General features: G+C 35.2%; 1 protein-coding gene and 2 non-coding genes across 10 annotated transcripts in view; 2 read left to right on the top strand and 1 right to left on the bottom strand.

Moving 5' to 3' along the window:
- Positions 1-22,571, bottom strand: part of LOC126750964 (uncharacterized) — a 109,768-nt gene that overhangs the window by 13,804 nt on the left and 73,393 nt on the right. For all 8 annotated transcript variants that reach the window (XM_050460833.1, XM_050460838.1, XM_050460834.1 and 5 more), the window contains exon 4: positions 5,635-5,741. In XM_050460833.1, the coding sequence (XP_050316790.1) occupies positions 5,635-5,741 (107 nt within the window). The remainder of the gene's footprint in view (positions 1-5,634; positions 5,742-22,571) is intronic.
- Positions 2,978-3,049, top strand: Trnam-cau (transfer RNA methionine (anticodon CAU)). Its single transcript has one exon. It is a non-coding gene; the product is annotated as a tRNA-Met (tRNA).
- Positions 16,413-16,484, top strand: Trnam-cau (transfer RNA methionine (anticodon CAU)). The gene has a single exon. It is a non-coding gene; the product is annotated as a tRNA-Met (tRNA).

Below are 22,571 nucleotides of genomic sequence, written 5' to 3'. Positions count from 1 at the left end.
CGACGCTTCCTTCTGGGTGTTACAAGCTTCGTGACAAACTTAATATACCCTGTACAGGATATAATTATAATTTAATACAAATATAAAATACTTCAATAAAAAACAAGACTAGATGTGCATAATTGAAAATTTTATAAAAAAAATTTAAGTTTACAATAAAATGTAAATATTTGAACTAAACAAAACAAAAAAGAATAATAAAAATATTTAAATATTTTCTTTACAAAAAATTTGGAAATTATTATAATTTAGAAAAAAACTATAACATTTTAAATAAAAACAAAAATATTATTCAAAAAACTTAATACTTTCGATAAAAATATGTGAAAATTAAATAAATATAACTTTTTTTTTAATATTGTAATAACAATAAAATCAAAACATTATACAAACTAAATAATTAATTATGATATTTTACATTAATATTTTAGATTTTTCTATGCGTATTGGTATAAAAAAATATATGAGAAATATTTAAATATAAATTTAATATAAACAAGTAAGGAATGGGCAAGTTCGGGCACAACCAAACTTTTTATACTCTTGCAATGCCAAGGAAATATTTAATATATGTGACCTGGTCTACGGAAAGGGGGCTTAGGTGTCAAAAAATCAATTATCACTTTTTAGTTGATTCGGATGGTTGTTTATTTTTAACAGCTGTTTCCCAGAAAACTAGTTTCGCACGTTAGCTCCCTTTTCCCTTTTCGTAGACCAGGTCACATATACATATGCTATATAAGTATATAACTGATACACTGACCGACATATTCGGCATATAGTTAGTTAGAATAACGAAAATCATTACACGTAGTATATGGAGGTTGGGATAGTTCCGAACCGATTTTATCTATTAAGTATTATTATGCCACATATTAAAAAATGTTCTCTGAGTTTCATTAAGGTAGCTTAGTACCAACATAGTAATACTATTGTCACGAAAGCATATCTGTCCAAATTTTCCTTGTAATGGGTTTTTTAATAAGAACGCAACAAAAGTTTTTTTTTTAAACAAAACAAAAACGGTTTGGGATATTAATGAAATTATTTACATTTATGTTTATGCATCGAACTCGATTTCTTTTGCATGGTCTCCACGGGCACGCATGCAGAAGTCCAGATTTTAACTCAGATTTCGTGAGAAAACAAATTCACCAAACTTGGTTTTCAATTAATCGATAATGACATTCGCTATGTGCCTTGTGGCGCCATCTTGTTGGAACTACACATTGTCCAAGTCTATTTAATCCAATTCGGGCCGAAAACATTCGGTTATCATTGAGCGATAACGATTCCCATTCAAAGTAACGTGTCGGTCTTGATCATCACGGAAGAAGTACGGGCCAATGACGCCACCGGCACATAAGCTGCACCAAACCGTAATTTTTACGGGTTGCAATGGTGACTCATGGAGTACGTGGGTATTGCTGCTTGACCAATAACGTATATTTTGCTTATTGAGCCATTCAGCCAGAAATCATCCTCATCGCTGAAGATGATTTCTCGATGAAAATCCAGATCATTTTCATGTTGTTGCTCAGCCTAATTCACGAACATAAACGATTTTGGTGTTCAAGCAGCTTCAGTTCTTGCATCAGTTTGATCGTGTAAGAATGTCGGCCAAGATTTTTCACAAATTCGCCACAACGACGTCACAGAGATGCCCAACGCTTGAGAACGACGTGTGACGGACTGATTTGAGTCTTCCTCCATTGATGTGCTAGCGCCAAGGGCACTGGCACGGGAACATTTTGTATTGTGGCTGTGGATTCAAATTTTTCCACTAGACAATCAATTGCTGATCTGACCGGACGATTATGACGACCATAAATTGGATGTAGCGCTCTTAAAGTCGAGGCCACTAACACCGAATTTCAGCAGTAAATTTTAATAATATCAACTCATTGTAGGTTCGTATATCTTTCCATGATGAAATGGCAAATTCTGCTGAAGAAGAACGTCAAAAGAGCGAAAAAAATATGGCGTCGTTTGCTGTCCCTACCGGTTTACTTTATAGCGTTTCTATTGAAAAACCCGTTACAATTCTCTAGCATATAATTATTTTGGTAATTTGCCATAATTTTAGGGAATGAGCTATTTAATTCTCAAGTATTTGTCTGTGATATTTTAATAAGTAAAATTAGATATAAAAAATCAATGTTATTAAAGATATTCTAAAGAATAATTTTGAATACGCTTTGTGTGAAATGTCAAATATTTTAAAGATATAACAACAACTATTGTACAAGTAAGCTGTGGTCTTACTAAGCCGCCCTACTAAAATAGAAGAATGATAATGATTTAGTATTCTTAAAGTAATCAAAGAGTACTCGGGTAACTGTATACTTATTTTCGATAAATAAACCTTATTCTTGTAACTATAGTATTCAGTCTTGACTTGGTATTTGTATTTTAATATATAGCTTTGTCGAAAGACCTTCTCTGCATCTTCAAATCGTTTTCTGTAACAATAAAAACTAAAAAATGCTGCGAACACAGTGTCAACTGTCGATACAATTTTAGAAAATGAACTGTTTCAAAAGTCAAAACAAATGTTAACTATTCAAATAAGATTTTCGGAAAATTTTCAGCAACAATACCACCTGTTGGCTAATTTATGAATCGAATTTCTGAGGGATGGACTCAGGTAGACATCAATTTGGAAAAGAACAAGTAATTGAAAAGAAAGAATCAATAGGAATTTGAATGATTTTCCAAAATATATATTGTATATGATGAAGTATTTTATTTCACATTCACTTGATCCAGTTATGTACAAAAAAATACTTCAAGATAATAAAATCTGTCTTTTCAACCACATATCACTTGCAGAACTAGTTCCGTAAAATATTTCTATTTGCAGCGAGGATTTTTGAAACATGAATTCTGATACATGCATATTTATTTATGTATGTATGTGTGAATATATTTCTTTCTCAGCGAAAAGCGTTTGTTCTTTTCCAAGTGATAGATAAGCAGCAGAGTGGCGCAGTGGAAGCGTGCTGGGCCCATAACCCAGAGGTCCGAGGATCGAAACCTTGTTCTGCTAATAGCTGTTTCGAGAAATCAGTGATTTATTTTTGCAAAAATATTATTGTAACTCGGCTATAATCGGGTAAGCGGTGTCTACGCCAGTAAAGAAGAAGAAAAAGATTATTGTTTTATATAGGTAGATTGGATAAGAATGGCGAGTACTCAATAAGTGTCATAAAAGAAGCCCGATGTGTATAATTAAAAATGTATTAAAAAAATAATAATGTGGATTTTATGTAAAACATAACACAAGGAAAATAAAAGCGAAGAACACGCTTTGACGTTTGTAGGTTTATAGGTTTATATGTATGGTATATCAAATATATCCATGTTATATACATGTTATATACGTATGTATGCATATGTATTATACGTGAGTTATCAAGGATTCTCTTAAGCAGCGCAAAAAATTATATTATTTTAATTTAATTTAATTAAAACATAATAACTCAATTAGACAACTAAGTGAGCTGAAGGTGCTTCACTTGCGATTCGTTAAGTACCATAATCATATATAATGAGACATTTTCGTCTAAGCAAGAAATGCTTTGATTTCCGGGTGCTTAACAACCAGTTTGACAACCGATTAATTGTTTTGCACAAATTCGAAACTAATTTGCTTGATATGCAATTGGATTTTCTTTGCTGTGGCGGTAATAATGTTAGTGAAATAATTTCTTGCAGCCCGAAATATAATCGAAAGTTAAATAATCTTAAAATTTTGGGGGAAAAATATGTGTGTTTTTTTAAATTTATTGCTGGTTGGTAAAACTTTCTCTATGGTACCTTTAAAGACTGTAGCTATTGCTTATTTTTTTTGCTGTATTGATTGGTTTTAAAGGTCACTAAATTTTTGTGAGTACTGAGTACAGTGGTTATACCAAATTATATGGTCACGCTTAAATTGGACATCGCTTAAGAATGTTCCTTGATGGTTAAAATATATCGAAATTCTTTTAAATTTTTGCTACAAACTGATATCATTGACGAAGTGGACTGTTAAATCGTAATAAGGGCTGTGTTTTTTGAACGTAATGTTTTCAATGAATCAACACTTTTTTCGAAATCGATCTTTGTCACAACTGTTACTTGATTCATACTCAATTTGGTTTGTAATTTTATAATTAACATACTTACTTCAAAACAAATCTCGCAAATCGATAACCAAAATAATTGTTCGGTTCGCTCTACACGTCACCGGCTGCTTTCATATTCGGCACCACCAGCAGAGTTGGTAATTCGAGCAACCACGAATTGGTTTGGTACCATGTTTACTCCAGTGGATAAATCGTATCCTCGGAGGCGCCGTTCAGAGCTCACCAAATAAACTATTGATGCCGTGGAGTAGAGTAACGAAGAAGTCCAGAATGAGTTCATCCGCCATGGCGCGCAACAATTGAGATTGGATTTTGCGGATGAATCTTAGTTTGCGAGCTTACAAAAATCAGCTCTTGCAAGAATCGAGGCTGAACGACGATCAAACGCGTCGCAACTTGACCAAACAAAATGGGCTATGATACCGATTTTCACAGGAGCATTTTGTTCAGTGATCAGCCAAATTTAAGTCGAATTGGTATGTTATTAAACAAAATAGTCGCAATTGAACAAGTCTATTTTTAGATACCGTTATAATTTCAAAGAGGCAATTTTAGGTGTGGTCTATGGGCAGAGGAAATCATTGGTACATATTTATTCAAAAATAAAGCCGGCTCGTTACAGTCAATGGGGAACGTTTAGTACATTGGTTAATAAATTCTTCCTGCCTGATTGGGCTTCAGCAAGACTGCGATATATATCATGCACTCAACGAAATAATCCAATAATAATATTAGAGGCTACTTTTGGTGCGCGCTTTGTCTCGCATCGAGGACTGCGCTTATGTGAGGTCCCTTGTTTGCACAGATAAGTCCAGCGCCTTGCAGAGAACTATTTGGAATTATTGTTGACATTTGGCCTCTATAGCTGCAAAAAGTGATCGAGATTGTACGGATATCTTGAATAATAATCAATAATCCTTGAAGACATTTCGTCAAAAGAAAAAGTTTTCTATACTCTATATAATTGCGATTGTTCAGTTTGTTCAGTTTGTATAGCAGCTATAATGGTCTGATATCGGCGAAATATAAAAAACTCAGGGGCAAGTACGCTTTCGACTCAGCTCGTCATTCTGACATTTATGTATATTTTATGGGGTATATATATATTTTATATGGTCCGATTTTACCTTTTGGGGGTTACAAGCGTTGTGACCAACTTACTATACCTAGTAATACTGTTCGAAGCTGACATAATCAGTAATTTCATGATCTCGTTGCCTGTCGACGTGCACGCCTAAGTTAGCATGAAAAATGTAACTTATCACTGGTTACAATTAGCTCTTTATGTGACAACTTCCGTTACCAGTTAACCATAACTAAAAATATGCGATATTTTATACATGAAATTTTTTGAAAAAAAAAAAAAAAACGATAATTGCTTCGTACTCATGCAAACTTCAAATATTACATAAGACAATAAATACTAGTAATTCTCAGTCATAAAATTTAATCCGATTGTGAATATTACTTTTAATAATTTTTGTTGTTGTTAATGTCTACTTACCGTCCAAAACCAGATTTGCCGCATGTGATCACATAAAATTTATCATCCGCCAATTCCAGCGTTTTGTGTACACGCACCGCCAGCTGTATCGAACGCTCCTCGGTACGCTAAAATATAAAAATAGAAAATTATGAGACAAAAAATCAAAAGGAAGTGCTTTATGTAAGTAAGGAAATGCTGGTGCAAAATACTACGTCGATTAATTTATTATTGGGTTTCAGCTGAGAAATCGCCGACATGCAACCAAATCAGATAACTTCTTGTTTTAGAAAATCGGGAAAATTATAGGTGTAATTATGGTTTGTCTAAATTGTGCGCGTATAACTATGGGGAGTGGAATTAGTTCTTATTTATGCTATTTTGTTTAATGCTTGTTTATTTGTTGTTTAATATTAATTCCATTAATGATGGCATGACTGTTAAACAAAATTAATTGCTGATTAAGAAAAAATAGTATGTATATATGTAATTAAAACATATATACTTGTAATTGCCAAAATTTTGCAGCTAAGCAGGGGAGGTAGGGAGATTGCTAAAGTACTCTGCTAGTAGTACATTTGCCAGAGGATGGCCAAGTTTTATGGTAGAGGATCCAGTGATGGCAAGGAATGCGAAAGACGAGGTGCTGCATACCTGCTGAGAAAAGCTGCAACCGCCAACCAAGGAGAGGCTAACGAGAGCAGTCTTGCCAAATTTTATACTTGAAACGTCAGCAGTGGCAGCCAAGCGACAGAGGTCAGCTGAAAAGGCTAGGCCGTTAGGCGCGGAACTGCATTATCATTGGTGTGCTGGATGAGGGACACCTCTCAGGAGAAAAAAAAGCCCATTAGAAATGAGTGCAAGCTGCATTAACTAATGTGGTGCTGCAGATGCCGGATGGTACCAGGCTCAAATCAATATGGGAGATTTTAATGTTGAGCGACAAGGCCGCAACAGCGAATTTTGGAGCGGTTTAGCACGAAGCTAAGGAAGTAGTGTATATCCCATTCCGGATATACCATCGCAGCCGGACCAGATAATATAGCTCATCGGAGTCTGCAACCCCAATCTGTACTGGGGAATGGAACTTTGAAGATCCCGGCGCGGAAAACGAATCGAGCCATCTGGTGTTGTTGACAAAATAATTCTTAGGACCGCGAACGAAAAATATTTTCCCCATTACTATGGATTCATAACAGCGAAGGTCTCAAGTCGAACGCCATTCACAAATACAAAACGTTCAAGACAAGAACTTGATCCTGAACGGTCAGATTGTATGGTGCTATATGCTCTAATGTGCAATTTCAGTTCGATATCTCAAAAGACCCTGAAAGAGACTAAATAGTTGCCGTATATGCAAACAGACGAATCGAAAAAAGACAGATATTGCCAAATCGAATCAGCTTTTTATGCATATATATATGTATATTTTACAGGGACTCCGTTGTTTTCTTCAAAGTGTTAAAAACTTCAAAACTTTTCCACTTACGCGGTTATAGCCGAGCTGGTAACAGCGCACCAGTCGTTTCTAATAGTGAATATATACCCAGCTTAATTGCAACCAGCTTAGAAGGTCTTGATCGACATTTGTAACACTTACAATCATATTCCTTTGTTTGATCTAAATTCAATCCTTATGCCGCCTCGGCGCCCATGATTTTTTCTTCCAAATCTTTAATAATATTATGAGTTATAACGTATCTTAGTTTAGATAACTTTCACAATGTAACATTACAAAAAAAAAACCGAAAGAGTATATTTTAGGTCGATTTAGCCATGTCTGTTCCTCAGTTTTTGAGTTATCGATCTGAAGTTTTTACCCGTCCTATTGTGCCAAAGAAGCTTCTTCTTGGCGAAATCGTCAATATCGGACACTACAGCATATAGCTGTCATACAAACTGAACAATCGGAATCAAGTGCTTGTATGGAAGAATTTTTTATTTGAAAATATATCCTTGTGAAATTTGGAATAAGTTATTGTGCAAGGCATTCTTAAAAACTCCGAATATATTGTTGAAGTTAACGATTTTTCTTGTTTCTAATTGCGGTTATCTTTTCATATATATTTTAATAACAAAAGCTATTATCATGATATATGTATGTGTAATATTCATTCCAATAAAATGGTGGGAAATCTTGCTATTAACTTTCTGAATAAATTGGTGTGCAAATGCAATGTGCACTAGAATTCCAAGAAAGTCAATAAGATAATCAATGGAATAATCAATTTAGTCAACATATATACTAAGACAATTATTCAGTACCGATTTCGCAAATGAATTATGACTCAGAACAGTTATTAAAATTCCAAGGCACGTTACATTAAAGCAAAAGCAGCAATGACCACCTACAATTAATAGCTGCCACACATACAGAGAAACGCTCCAGCTGCCATTCGTAATCATTCAAATATTTCCAGCGCACAAAACAGAGATACAAATAGCCATTACCGCAGCGCTTCCATAGACAACCAAGCGGTCAATCATCATTTCTACGCCTGCCATTTAAAGCATTTGTTTACTTGGCATTCGCTGTTTGTTGCACTTGTGGCACTTTAATTGCCGCGTGCTGCAATGTAATCATAGTAATTCCTCAAAGCAGTACCTTTATCATTATCACCATTAAAACAGTGGTTTGTTGGCCCAGCCAGTTGTTTCATTGTGGAGGTTTTTCTTCATTTACTTTTTCCGTTTATTTTTCGCATTTATGTTACATTGTAAATGTTGAAAATGGTGAATATGGAGAAATGTTGGAAATCTTACTGAAAAAGCATTTGAGGAAATGTTGTAAGCCCTCAAGTGTGACGCTATGGAAGTGCAGTTATAAAAGCATATGTTTGTTTGTACATAAATACATACATACGTTATTGTTACATAGAAACTACAAGTTTTTATTCTCGAAAAATTTTTCCGATTTAATATTTTCTTTGAGATTACTTTGGCGGGTTATCCACTTCCTTGTCAGAAAAAAAGGCATTGGTCGGTAATTTTTTTAAAAGCATAATTTTATTTAATAAATAAATAAAATAATGTGCGTTTAGAAAATCTATCTTGTATGTATTTTAATATTCGGTGACTTCATTTGAAAACTTTTAAATTTTCCTGATCCTGTATCCAAAAAAGGTGTCTGGCAGGGAGGAGAGTCCTGCTTAAAATTATCTCATATTTATAGATACATATAATTATGTAATGATAAAAGTAAAAATTTTTAATTTTGACAAAATGGCGGTTTCCGAAAAAATCGAAATTATTATTAAAATTTTTACTCATTTGATCGTTACCGACTAATACATACATATGTCTAAAAAGATTGTGTAAATACGGCGAAATTTTCCACACCGATTTTGAAAATAGGTGGAGGAAGCCTTTAACAGATCAACTTACAATTTTCGGAAAATATTTTCAAATATACGCACGTTCGGTATTGATCATCACAACAATAAAATAAAATAATTGGTGCTTGGGAATCGACGATTTTCAGTCAGTGATCTTACTGGCATCGTTGGAATATAAAAAAGAGCAGTGAAAATCATTGTGGTAGATCATTTAGGCCTAAGGGAGGGGAAAGCATGATTGGTTAAAAAATCACAAAATTTTTAAATGCTTTTCGACCGCAAGGATGTCATAAAACATATTATTACAGACGCTGAAGCTTGGAACTACAAAGTGTGTTCCAAAGTAAATACTTTTTGAATTTAGCACCCCCTGGTGGCGTCATTTATATGTCGACTGGTGTGTTAGAATCTGTTATCTTTATCGATTGTCCAGTGAGAATTTCATGACATTTCATTAAATTGGAAGTGAAGTTATTGAGTTTTAAGTGTCAGTATATTTGTGTTATCGGTGCGAAAATGAGCTTCGAACAAAGAGCCAACATTAAATTTTGTTTTAAAATTGGTAAAACTTTTACCGAAACATTTCAATGTTGATGAAACAAGTTTATGGCGATGATTGTCTATCCCGTAGCAGAGTGCACGAGTGGTTTCAACGTTTTCCAAGTGGTCATGAGGATATAAATGACGATCAATATGTGGGCCAATCAAAATCCGTGATCACCGGAAATTCCATCGAAACTGTGCGTGAATTCATCAAAAATCAGCCGAAATCATCATTGAAATTCATGGAAATGGAATTGAACATCTCCAAAATATCGATTTATCGCATTTTGACCAAACATTTGAGCTTACGAGAGGTGTGTGCATGTTTTGTTCTGCTCAAATTGACTGACGAACAAAAATTGCTCGGAATCCAACATTCGAAGAACGATTTGTTGACCAAAAAACACACTTTAACCATTAACCACTCCCCGTATTCATCTGATATGGCACCGTGCGACTTCTTCCTTTTCGGAAAAATGCATTTGCCCATGAAAGGAAAGCGTTATCCAGACGTAGAGGCCATTACAAAGGCTTGCACCGACATACTGGCGGTCGTACCGGCCAACGAGCTAAAACACTCGTTCGACATGCTTTTGGGCCGCGCAAAAAGCTGTATTAAAGCAGAAGGAGACTATTTTGAATAAAATAAACTGCTTTTGCCGAAAAAACCGTTTGTTTTGTTTTTTATTTCTAAGTCCTGTTTACTTTGGAACACACCTTGTATGCCTACGACCCGGAAACAAACGATCTATCGACCGAATATTATGGCAAAGTTAAGCCGAAGCCGAAAGAAACACGTTTAAGCAAGTCAAAAATCAAGGTCATGTTGACAGTTTTCTTCGATTACCGAGGTGTGGTGCACTTTGACTTCCTTCCGACCTGACAAACTGTCAACAAAGAATACTATTTGAGTGTTATGCGTCGTTTGCGCGAAGCTATTTGTAGAAAGAAGCCGGAATTGTGGGCCGACAATTTACCATTTTATTGCTCATAGTATTATAATGTTAGACATTTCTTAACTACTCTAGGGCTTATGGTCAAGCTTATAGTCATCTATAAGCCTAGATTGCCTGAGTATGATAGCAATTGTCGCGTCTTTATGGCTTTGTCAGCGGGTGCTGTGTGCAGACAATTATAATTAATTAATAGAGACCTTTTCAAGTATTCACCAACGATTCTTTCTTTTCAAGAAAATTCTACCTAAATTGAGTATTTTTTCACGCTCATTTTCAAAAGTAGAGACCGTATATGTTTAAAAAAAATATTTTAAATAATGAAAGGGAAGAACCTTAAAGAAAGTAAATACGACTTCGATAATTAAAAATATATAATTTTCAACTTCTTCTTTTGAAATAATATATGTTATTGTTTTATGGAATATAATATTATTGTTCTACAACTGTTAAGTTTGTTACATCCATTATTGATTTAGTAATATAACTGCAAATTACGAGAACAAAATTATTGCTGTCAGTAGTCAACTATTTAAAGGTACATACTTTTTAAAAATTATTTACTTACATTCTGCTAATTGACCTGTAGTCGTTAACAATAAAAACTTGTAAAATATTAATTTTTTCTTTTTGGCAACTTTGCCACAATATTGATTATTTTTTTAATGCATCAAAACACATTTGTGTCAAGCGGCGAAGAAAAGGGTAGAAAAAAGCGCCGACGTTGTGCTGCATCATTGAAGGTAGCAATTATCGCTAAGGCAATCATTGCTTGCAATATGATGATAATGATGACAACTGCTGATGAGCTCATAACAAACAACAATTATAGACACAGTCGATTACAATAAAGTTATTTAGGCAACAATAAATTGCAATAACTCACGGCACTTTGAGTAGGTTGTGGATATTGGCAATAAAGCAGAAGAGAAACAAAAAACGAAATACACGCTAAAACAAATAAGCAAATAAAAGCTAAATGTGCTAACTAGAATGAAGCAATGATTGAGGAACGCCTGTGGTTGTGAGCTTGTGTGATTGTGGTTATTAGCAAAGTTTTTCACGTTACTTGGTTGTAAGTTTTTTGCTTGCAACATCGCAGCGACATATGCAATTTTCATATATTTGTTTTACGCCTCAGGCAATTTACAGTATTTGTTTTTGTTTATTTGGCATATAGGCGTAAATATATGAAACTTTTAATGTTGCAAAGCAGTTTTTTGCTCAGCGGAACTTTTTATTATTTAAGAGACTCCAAACTTTACAGATGTTTGCACTTGCTTATAAATATTTTCAGCATATGTATATTTATTTATTTACATACTATATGCATTTGTGAATATATTGTTGTGTAAGTCAAAATAAATTAGTATTTGTAAGCAATTTTTTACTAGTTTCATCAAGCCCATAGCGTTTATCGAGCACTCAGCAGTTGGAATGAAAAACCACGGAGTCTAGGCAGTTGTTATATAAAATGTATGTATGTATACTCTTGGTTTTATGCAAATTTATTTGCATTTATGGAATACATTAATTTGTACGAATTTGTTAATGAACATTAAACTGTAGGTAGCTAATTCTCCATGGTTTATGACGAATGCTGGGCTGCACTGTCAAATGTATGTCACGCGCATCAGCTACTGATACACTCAAAAATATTGATGATATTTATAAATACTTATGGTGCAAAACAACTACCTATGTAGACTAGACACAAGGAGTAAACAAAATTATTATGATTTTAAAAAATTTAATTAATGAATACAATTATTAATATAACTTCTTCTCTTTCAAGTAAAATTAGTATATATACATATGTAGAGTTTTTCAACAGCTTCAAGAGTAAACTAGGGACAGTAAAAGACGTCATATTTTTACCGCTCTTTTGACATTTCTCTTCAGTACAAGACCAAACTGACGCAAGAACTGAAGTCGCTTGAGCACCAGAATCGTCGTATGTTCGTGAATTGGTCTGAGCAACAACTTGAGAATGATCCGGATTTTCATTGGAAAATCATATTCAGCGATGACGCTCATTTCTGGCTGAATGGCTTCGTCAATAAACAAAATATGCATTATTTAGACAATATGTGGTTCCAACAGGACGGCGCCACCAGCCATACAGCGAATGTCACAATCGTTTTACGAGAACTAAGTTTGGTGAATGTGTTATCTCATAAAATGGTTCAGTCAATTGGCCGTATCTGTCATGCGATTCGACGCCGTTAGACTATTTCCTATTTCTGTGGTCTATGCCAACAAGCCAGCGACGATTAATGACATGCAAAAGAGAATAAGTTCCGCGCGCTTCGCTCAACTTATGGTCGACATAATCGGCTCACTAAGCATACTATTCGCAACACCATCACCCAACATTATTGGATAATATTCCACCGAATAGATCACGCCCAGTACGCAGTGAAGAAACTATAGCAGCTGAGATTAGCCTGTTCCATCTTCCCAAGCGACATCGCTTCGATTTATGAAGAATACAAGAAGATTATTTCTGGCTCAATGGGTATGGGTAAACAAGCAAAATTACCGCATTTGGGACGAAGAGCAACCTGAGGACATTCAAGAGCTGCCATTTTATTTTATACAGAAAAAACAACGATTTAGTGTGGTTTGTGGGCCGGTGGAGTCATCGGCACATATTTTTTCAAAAATGATGCCGGTGGGAACGTAACTGTCAATGGCGACCAATATCCCACCATGATAACCGACTGTTTGATACCTGAAATCAAAGCTCGTGATCTCGGTAACATTTGTTTTCAACAACACGGCGCCACTTCTCACACATCGGATCAAATTACGGATTAATAGAGAAAACACTTCGGTGAGCAGATAATTTCACATTTGGAGCCGGTCGATTGGACACCATGAACATGTAATATCACACCATTAGACTTTTTCCTGTGGGGATATGTAAAGTCTAAAATCTTTGTGGACAAATCCGCTTCGATTCAAGCTTTGGAGCAAAACATCACGCATGTGATTCGCCAGTTACCAATCGAGATGCTCGAACGAGTAATCGAAAATTGGACTCAACGGATGGCCCATCTGAAACGTAGGTCAATATTTAAAAGGGATAATCTTCAAAATATAAGCGCTAAAGAATGTTCTTTCGAATGATAATAATTACTCCCCATTTAATTTTTTGGAACTGTGTTTTTTCTTTAAAAAAGTAGGGAAACTTTAAATGGAACAAACTTTATTGTATTCACTAATTCTGTTCTTTTATAACTTTTACGACAGACTAGAAATGAAAAAAAAAATATTTAAAATTTTTTTCGAAATATATTTCAATTCACCTTTCAATGCAATTCACTAAATATGACAATTCCATAACTTTGTTATTGTTAAGGTTTTTATATTTGCGTGTAATAGTTCTCTCTTATATAAAAATGGAGCCCACAATAACCTTCCGCCAAAATGTACCCGAATAAATTGCTGACTAATTTGGCAAATTTTTACCCAATCGCTTAACAGTAAACACAATCAATGTCACGTAATTACAGAACATGTCTACACCTTCAGTCAATGTTCGCTGAATGCTTGATACCCACTTTTTGATTTGACGACAAGCCTTAAGTGCCTAAACGTTTGTAGGCGCATATGCGCAAATAATCGAAAGACTTAAGCAACAAACTTCAACACACAGTAAATTAAAAGCGCAAATTGACTGCGTCCGCGACTGTTTACACAAATTAACGAAAATAATAACAAAATCAGAATGTGTGCGCGTATTTACATGGTGCGTTGAGGTCAAAAACCATTAAAGTGACAAGAGTTACCGCTTAGTAAACAACAACAACAAAACACAACAAATAGCCAGACAACACAGCGCGGTAATTAAAGTGACAACAGTTGGTAGCCCGGCCGCAGTTGTAATAAGAAAATTGTCTTTAGAAACGCAGCCGCAGCTGCAAATTTGATGCAGAGGTATTTCTAAGCAGTTTTTCCATGAACTAAAACTGTTGGAAATACTGACACAAATACCAAATAGTAAAGTATTTCAAAAATATGCGTTTTTCGAAAGAATGTTAATGTCAAAATGTTGAAAATTTTCCAATATTCTCTTATAATGTGTTTCTTTGTCAGTTTTTTATGAAAATATTTAGTTTTTTTTTATCATTTGTAAGCATTTGTGGCAATGCAACTTGGGCTTTTAATGAGGTTGAAGCTCTTTAATCTCATTTTTGCAATAAATGGTAAAGGATCTTTGATGAAATTGATCATTACAAAAAGTGTGCTTAAAAAAACTTTATGAACTTATATTCATTTAGGGTAAGCCAGTGCTAATAACTTCACTTTCGCACTATACATACTATAAATTCCCGTTTAAAACCTACAACAGGCAGTTGTGTGGGAAAACAGTTCTGAAAAATTACGTAATTTTGGAAGTGTTTCAGTAGTTTGAGATTTCTGTACTTAAAACCAATAGCAGCGCAGGGCTCACTTTCAAAAAACCATATTTAACCACAGAAGCCCCTCCATACTGAGATCCCTGCTTGCTTAATTTTATAGCTAAATTTTGTGACATAGTTATAACAGTTTATAATTTTTCGCTTTACGTTTTGAGTGATAAAAATTTGTTCTAATCCAGCGTTGAATCTCAATATAAGGCTAACATTCATTAAATATTTTTAAATAATAAACTTGAATATATATTTTTCCGACTTTGCACATGAGTATATATCTTATTGAAAGTTCTTAGAGATGCCAGCTATTTTGAATTCAAAACTCTCCCCAAATTTTCCTATTTATAGTGACAACCTTATTATTGAACTTAGCGACATCTAACGTGTTAAATTTCAGAAAATTATAGAAATTTAAGGGGCAAAATAAATGTAAAATAATCAAATAAGATTTCAAAAAATATTCCAGCAACAACTACTGGTTGATTTTTGAACCCAAATACTCATATGAAAAACTAAAAATGCAAAATACTTCATGTTTTGATTTCAAATATATATGGTTATGGCTGAAGACAACTTGAACAAGTAAGGAAGGGCTAATTTCAGGTGAAACCGAACATTTTACACTCTTGCAACTTGCAAGAATCAAAGCCAGGGAAATACTTTAAGGTATGAAACCAGTAATATAGAGTAAAGTCAGCCGATATTCGTGCTTACCAAATTTGGTTATTGTAGCTTAAGTGGTTTAGGAGATACATATGTACATTAAACTTGTTAGAGGTCACTCTTTTTCAAAAATATTTCCCCACAGATGCCTTTTGCTACTGCTTACAGCTTTATAACTCAATTTGGAGCTTAGTTACGTTTTCGCTTTATGCCCATCTACGAACTCGAAATTTTTTTGTATTAAGGAACCCACATACCAAGTTTCATCAAGATATCTCAATTTACAGCTTGCGCGGAGTTACGGATGGACAGTCATGCAGCCGGCTTTCAAATCTTTCGCCATCCTGATCATTTGTACAAAACAAAACTGTAATGCTCTGTAGCAACTGGTTGCAAGAGTATAAAAAGTATAACAAAGAATTTCAGTAAGAAGTCATATTTTTAAATAAACTGTATACAGTATATACGTCATAATTTTTTTAATCATTTGTAAAGTCTTGTAAAAAGCTCGTTTCATCCAGAAGAATTTAAAGGGTTTGCTTTATTTCCCCGACTGCATTCAAACGTTATTTGCAAATAAATATTTAAATTTATTTTAAAAGGTTTTGGCTCAACTATTTTCTAAATTCAATTTCAATTAATAATATTTTCCTTTCAATTATAGCATCAAACAGTAAAATCAACTATACCTGTTTGAAAATAAAAGCTCTTTCCATATTCATATGACCTGTAGAATAAATTTCATAAAAGAATTCAAATTGCAGGGATGATATTTGAAACACTCATATATTCCTGTACACCTACAAATATGAAAACATGTATATATGCATCTCTTTCTTAGCGGAACAAGACTGTAATTTGCATATACAAGTAGTTCGGTAAGCAGCAGAGTGGCGCAGTGGAAGCGTGCTGGGCCCATAACCCAGAGGTCCGAGGATCGAAACCTTGCTCTGCTAATAAATGGTGTGGGAAGCATCGGTTTATTTTTAATTAATTAATTTATTTATTTCTTTTCGAATAAAATATTGCCAAATAACAATACATTTTTTTCATAGCAAGCTCTCTGAAATCTCATATTTTATTAATCAGACAACAATTACTGCGGCGCTATCAGTAGAATAAGACCTCATAAATAAAACTAAACTTTTAATTTTATAAATTAAAAAAAAAATATTTTAAACTATTAAGAAATACTGACTGCACTTACTTAACAATTAATAATTATTAAATCCCTACTTTAAAAAATAATTACTAAAGATTTGAATAAACTATGAAGCCCTTTTACTACAATTAACCAATATCCTTATCTTATTAATCCTGGTTGCTACCTTTTAATTTCTCAATTCAAAGTCGTTACAATTCTTTCCGGCCACCCAATCCCTCACAATGCAGTAACAGCGATTTTCGAAAGTCACTATTCAATAGTTGCCACATCTTTCCGTTAACGGGTTTTTAATGACACGCTGTATTTCTTTTTAATTTTTATTTAACTACCTTTTACCTTCACATATTCGTTTATGGCTTGTCAACGAGCGCAGTGCAAAAAATAGAAAAGGGACACAAAAGAGTGGACTTAAAAAATCACCATTCTATTCTCGAAACCAAAGCTTGCGACAAGCCGCAAGTGGAGCTGCAGAGTGGCTTATCTATTTGTGGTGGACACACCCAGAAAGTTTGCAATTAATAAGAGAAGCGCGATTTATTTCCATGGGTCAACCGCAGTCGCTTCGAGCAGCTGCTCGTTTGCTCGTGTGCTTGGGCCAAGCGATAGTCGCCAACCGACAAAGGTTTCACCAAGACACACATACACATGCAGCTGGACACATGTAGATAATTGTATTTAAAATGAAGGCGAATAAGATGCTTTTAATTCCCTTTTATTGTTGCAGCAACATTTTTGCTCAGCGCTTCTTAGAAATTAAGGCGCGCGCACCAGTCGTCCTGCAGTTAAAACAATTTATTACCGCGAACATGTGTTCGGGCAGCGCATTAATAGTCAAGCGCTCGGAAGGTTAAATATGGCAAAAAATAGAAGGGAAGATTATCGCTTTTTGTTGTTGTCTTTGCTTGCTTGTGAAGGCAGTGAAATAGCAAACAGCATTAATGTTTAAGTGCAGGAGGAATTCATTTGTCTTTGCGTTGCCACAAATGCGGCCACTTACTCAGGCAGCCAGCCAACTATTTGTCCAAAAATTGATGAATAGGCGACAATGCGCGGTTTGTGTTTAAATAAATACTAACATGTGTTTAGATGTCTGCGGATAGATGCTGCAATTAGTTTACTCGCGTGGTGTTAGTGAAGGAAAATAAGTAAGGTGGGGGGATAGTTAGAGTGCAATCGAATGTTAAGGTTAATTAAAGCTCAATTCGTTGTGCTTAAAGCTCAAAGGCTGACTTTCGAATGGAATATTAGTAAGGTGGGCAAAAGTGAGAGTGCGTAAGAATATTAAGGGTATAAACAAAATTTAAGGATCTTAAAGCTTGAAAGCTTGGAATCAGTAGCTTTTAGTGATGAATTTTATAGGCTTAACTATTACCTGTCGTTTGTGTTTAAAGCGCAGTTCAGTAAGCTTAAAGCTTAAAAGCTTAGTTTCACAATTAATATTAGTTAGGTAAGGCAAAGTGAGAGACCAAATGAAGATTCACCTTAGAAAATTTAAGCAGGATTATATATTGCTGAATATCTAATTGATATTTTAAAAGCTCCGTTGAGTAAGCTTAAAGCTTGGTTGTTTGGACCCAGTAGCTTTTACTGATGAATTTTGTAGGTTTAACTTTTATTAAATACAGTCAGTTAAAATGTTTTGAAGCTTTCTTATGGCTTAAGTATTTAACATGTGATATAAAGGGTTTTTTCAAAACGACGCTACAAAAGTTGACTGATAGGAACAGCAAACGATGTCATATTTTTTCCCGCTTTTTTTGACATTTTTCTTCAGTAAGGTTTGCCATTTCATCATGGAAAGATGTATGATCCAACAACGAGTCGACATTTATAAAGTTTTACTACCGAAATTCGGAGTCAGTGGAATCAAATTTAAGAGACCAACAATTGAGCGTCTAGTGGAAAGTTTTGAATCCACAGGCACAGTGCAAAATGTTCCCGTGCCGGTGAGACAAAGAAGTGCCCGTAGTGTCGAGGATATTGCTGTTGTCAAAGCATCAATTGAGGAAGACCCAAATCAGTATCTCACACGTCTTTGTCAAGCGTTGGGCATCTCTGTGACGTCGTTGTGGCGAACACTCAATGAGTCGCCATTGCATCCCAAAAAAATTACGGTTTTGTGCGGCTTAATGATAACCGAATATTTTTGGACCGAATTGGATGATATGGACTTGGACAATATGTGGTTCCAACAGGACGACGCGAATTTTATAATCAATTTATTGAAAACCAAGTTTAGTGAATGTGTTATCTCTCGAAATGGTATTTTTTCAGTGTTTTTCAGCATCCTTTTTGCAAATGAAAAACAGTGTTGAACAAGTTTTCAATAAGCAAAACGATCAATAGATCTTCTAGCAAAATTGTGCTTCAGTAAGGTAAAAATATTCCTGGCTTCATGTCTGCAGATGTTTAGCCGTCTGAAGCTTAGAGCCGTTACAGCTTAGATTGCTTTCTATCTAGATCTCTGCATTGCAGAATCGTCTCCTGACGGTTGCTTCCAGGCTTACACACCTACGAAGGATTTGTGGTTTACGGGAAGTCTTTGGAGAGGGAATGTCGTGAGCTTTTCGGCTCCATCAACATCAAGGTAGCAGTAGATCCACGGTTTCGAAGTGTAACTGCCTTAAGAGAGATGTGCACTTACTTCGATAGACAAGCGGCTATACTGGCTTTAAGCTCGCTGATTGTGTGTTCCAAACTATTCAAGGAGGGCATTACCTCATTAGCACTAGCTTCAAGTATCTTTCATACAATACTTGTATGGGTTATGCTGACAGTGAATTCGTCGGAAACTACAACGTCGACGAGTTGATTTTCCGAAGTGTTCTTACGTACTGATGTTGGACTTTTGCACATTCAGAGAGCTCCGACAGCGCTGGTCAACAACTAAAACTTGTGCAATTGCGAGATCCTTCTACCCAGAGTATATTTGAGACACTCCACAACTACATTTTTTTGAATATTTACTTCATGTAATGAGAGAGAGATCTGATATAGTCATTGCGTCATAAGCTAGTGCCTTCCATTTCATATATACCTTCGGAAATCCTAACCCACTGAAGTAACAACAAGTCTGCTTTCTACTACCTTGGGGCTAGTAGGGCCCATATAATAACTTCTCACAATCTGAATATTTTGATAAATATAACTCAACGCCTTTCCATTACAACACACCGTTAGAAAAGTAGAGCTATTATACCGTCCCCACAACAGTTGGGATTACGTAACCGGAACGGACCCGGATTTTTTCTTATTGATAAGAACTGTCAACTCGGCAGAATTCTGTCACTAGAAAAAACAACAATAACAACAACAAAAGTTATTATAAACCAAACCGTTAAAATTTTTGAGACGGGGTATAAAAAGATATGTTACCTACATACGGATCAATAAATGTGCATATAATGAAGTATACACCTACAAATTATGCCTATGGAAATCTACATATAAACGCCCGACAATCAAACTAACGAGCTGATCGCAAGAAATTAGCATAAGTGCACGCATGCGCGGTGTCCATATGAGCTGCATACCAAACAGCTTAGCGGATGCGGCGCATTGCTTATCCAGTGGGGTCTGACAACACAAATCTCGTATGTGATGCAGATTTCGCGCATGCGTGCATGTTGAGTGGAGCCTGTCTTGCAGGCATACGCATTGACTAGGCATTAAATCATAGAATTGTATGTATGTGCAACGCATTTGGGGCCGACATGAGTGACTGAGTGCGAGCGCCAGCCTGCCCACAGTGGAAATGTGCCGCAGGACCCATATTTCATGCTGCGCCACATTAGTCAGACGCATTGCCATTTATCTGCTCGAATTGTCCGTGTCTGCCTGTCTATCTGTTTGTCCAATCGTCTGGCTGTGTGCGAGGCATGCGCGCGACCAACGATTGACAAGCACAAGACGAGCGCATAGGCGCATAGGTGGAGGCACTAAAAATGTGTACATACATACATATTTATGTGTCTGGAGCACTTTATGTGCGTATATATAATTTTATATATATATAAATATAACTTAAGTATATACATATATATGTACATATTTATTAGTAGCATAGTGCTGAAAAGAGTCAGCCATAAGTAAGTATAAATTGTTGGCAACCAGCTGCGCGCATTAAAAGCTTCGAAAGCATCGTCGGCGGCTTACCGCTGACCAGCCTGGTTTTCTCAATCGCATTTTTCGTAGCTCCGAGTATTTGCTGCGTTTTTGTTTCTTGTCTCTGGCATTTGGACGCGCCTTATTTTGTGTCGTTCGCTTGTCGCTGATTGACTCGGCCGGGTTAAGTACGCGGCAAACACTAAACAACTCAACATATGTACCTATACCTGTGTTATCCGACCGACGTGTGTGCGCATGCGCAAATGTCTGTCTCGCAAATATTTGGCGCTCGTACGTGTTTTGGCTGTGCGCTTGAGCGGCCTTATTGCGGTGCATTGCCGGCTGGCTGTTGGCGTTGTGTCCACTTCGTGTTGAAATCGCTGTGTTGCACACAAAACAATTTTCAATTCAACACCCAATTCTAAATTGTATATACATAAATGTCGTAATTGTTGTTGTTGTTGCCGCCTGTTGTCTTTTGGGTCACAAGCAAATCGGCTTTGTTATTGAAATTTTCATTGGCTTTTGGATGCTGTTTTTTGTTGCTGTCTCTGCTATTTTTAGCTGCGTTTATAATACAATTTTTACGGCAGCATTTTGCCGCTTTAATTTTTCAATTGTCTTACTTTACATTTGTATGTTTTTTAACGTGTTGTTGTCGCTTTGGCGGCGAAAATTCTACTTGCGCAATTTATTATTTTTTTATCTCACAATTTCGTATGGCAGCGTAAAGCTTACGATTAATTGCGTTTATGCAAGCGTAGTTATAAAAGCGTAATGGAAACGCTATTCGCGAGATTAAGCCAATAAAAGACTTGCGCAGCGAACCTGGTGGACAATATAATTGCAGCACCAACGTTTTGAGCTGAATATAAGTTTTATGGAGCTTATGTAATAACAGCATGAGAGAGTTTTGGTGCTGTGAAAAATGCATGCACACATTTTTTTTGAAATTGTGAAAGTAAAATAGTTGATCTGAATTTTGAATAAAAAAATTTAACTTAGAAATATTGCAAAGATTTATATAAAAAATGGAAACAAACATTGATTTTAAGTTACATTGCTTTCAAAATTAATATTTTTATAAAAAAAAAAATTGAATTTAATTAAATACGAGGAATAAACAGAAGCAAAACTCAAACGCAAGCGTATTTTATATAAAACCAGTGGATCGGAATTTACGAATAAAGGCAAAAACGTTTTCGGGGGTATAAGATTGCAAGCGATTATACTTGAGGTTTAATTTAAAATTTGTGCATACAAAAAAAAATTCATTGGAAAAATTAACGAATTTAAGGCTGCTTTCTCAATGTCTGGTTATCAGCCTTTCTGTACAGTTAATAGAGTTGTCTGCGTAATAGATTGTACCTAATAAACATCAACAAATTATGGGACCGGCCAATGTGCTTGGTTAATAGAGATGTTCGCTTAATAAAGCGTCCATTTAATAGAGCTTTCACCGTATTTTTTATTTATGCATTATTTTTAATATTCCATCTTCTAAGTTTGTTCGAACTGGACACAGTGTGCTAAATTCTGCTAAAACAACGTGACACGTAATATTCATACCATATACTATATATAGAGATTACGAGGGCTGCTATATATAATCTGGCCTAGGGCAACACTAAGTGTTGCCAGGTGCAATATGACATTTCCATTGGAAAGTTTGACATTTTTTAGCATAACATCACTCAGAACGTTTTGTCATTTAATCGTGAATTGTTTTATTTACAGGGAATTAAAAAATTCATCTCGGCCAAAAAATGGA

This window comes from Bactrocera neohumeralis, chromosome 2 (assembly GCF_024586455.1).
Source record: "Bactrocera neohumeralis isolate Rockhampton chromosome 2, APGP_CSIRO_Bneo_wtdbg2-racon-allhic-juicebox.fasta_v2, whole genome shotgun sequence".
Classification (NCBI taxonomy): Eukaryota; Metazoa; Arthropoda; class Insecta; order Diptera; family Tephritidae; genus Bactrocera; species Bactrocera neohumeralis.
This window is presented reverse-complemented; position numbering and strand designations above follow the sequence as displayed.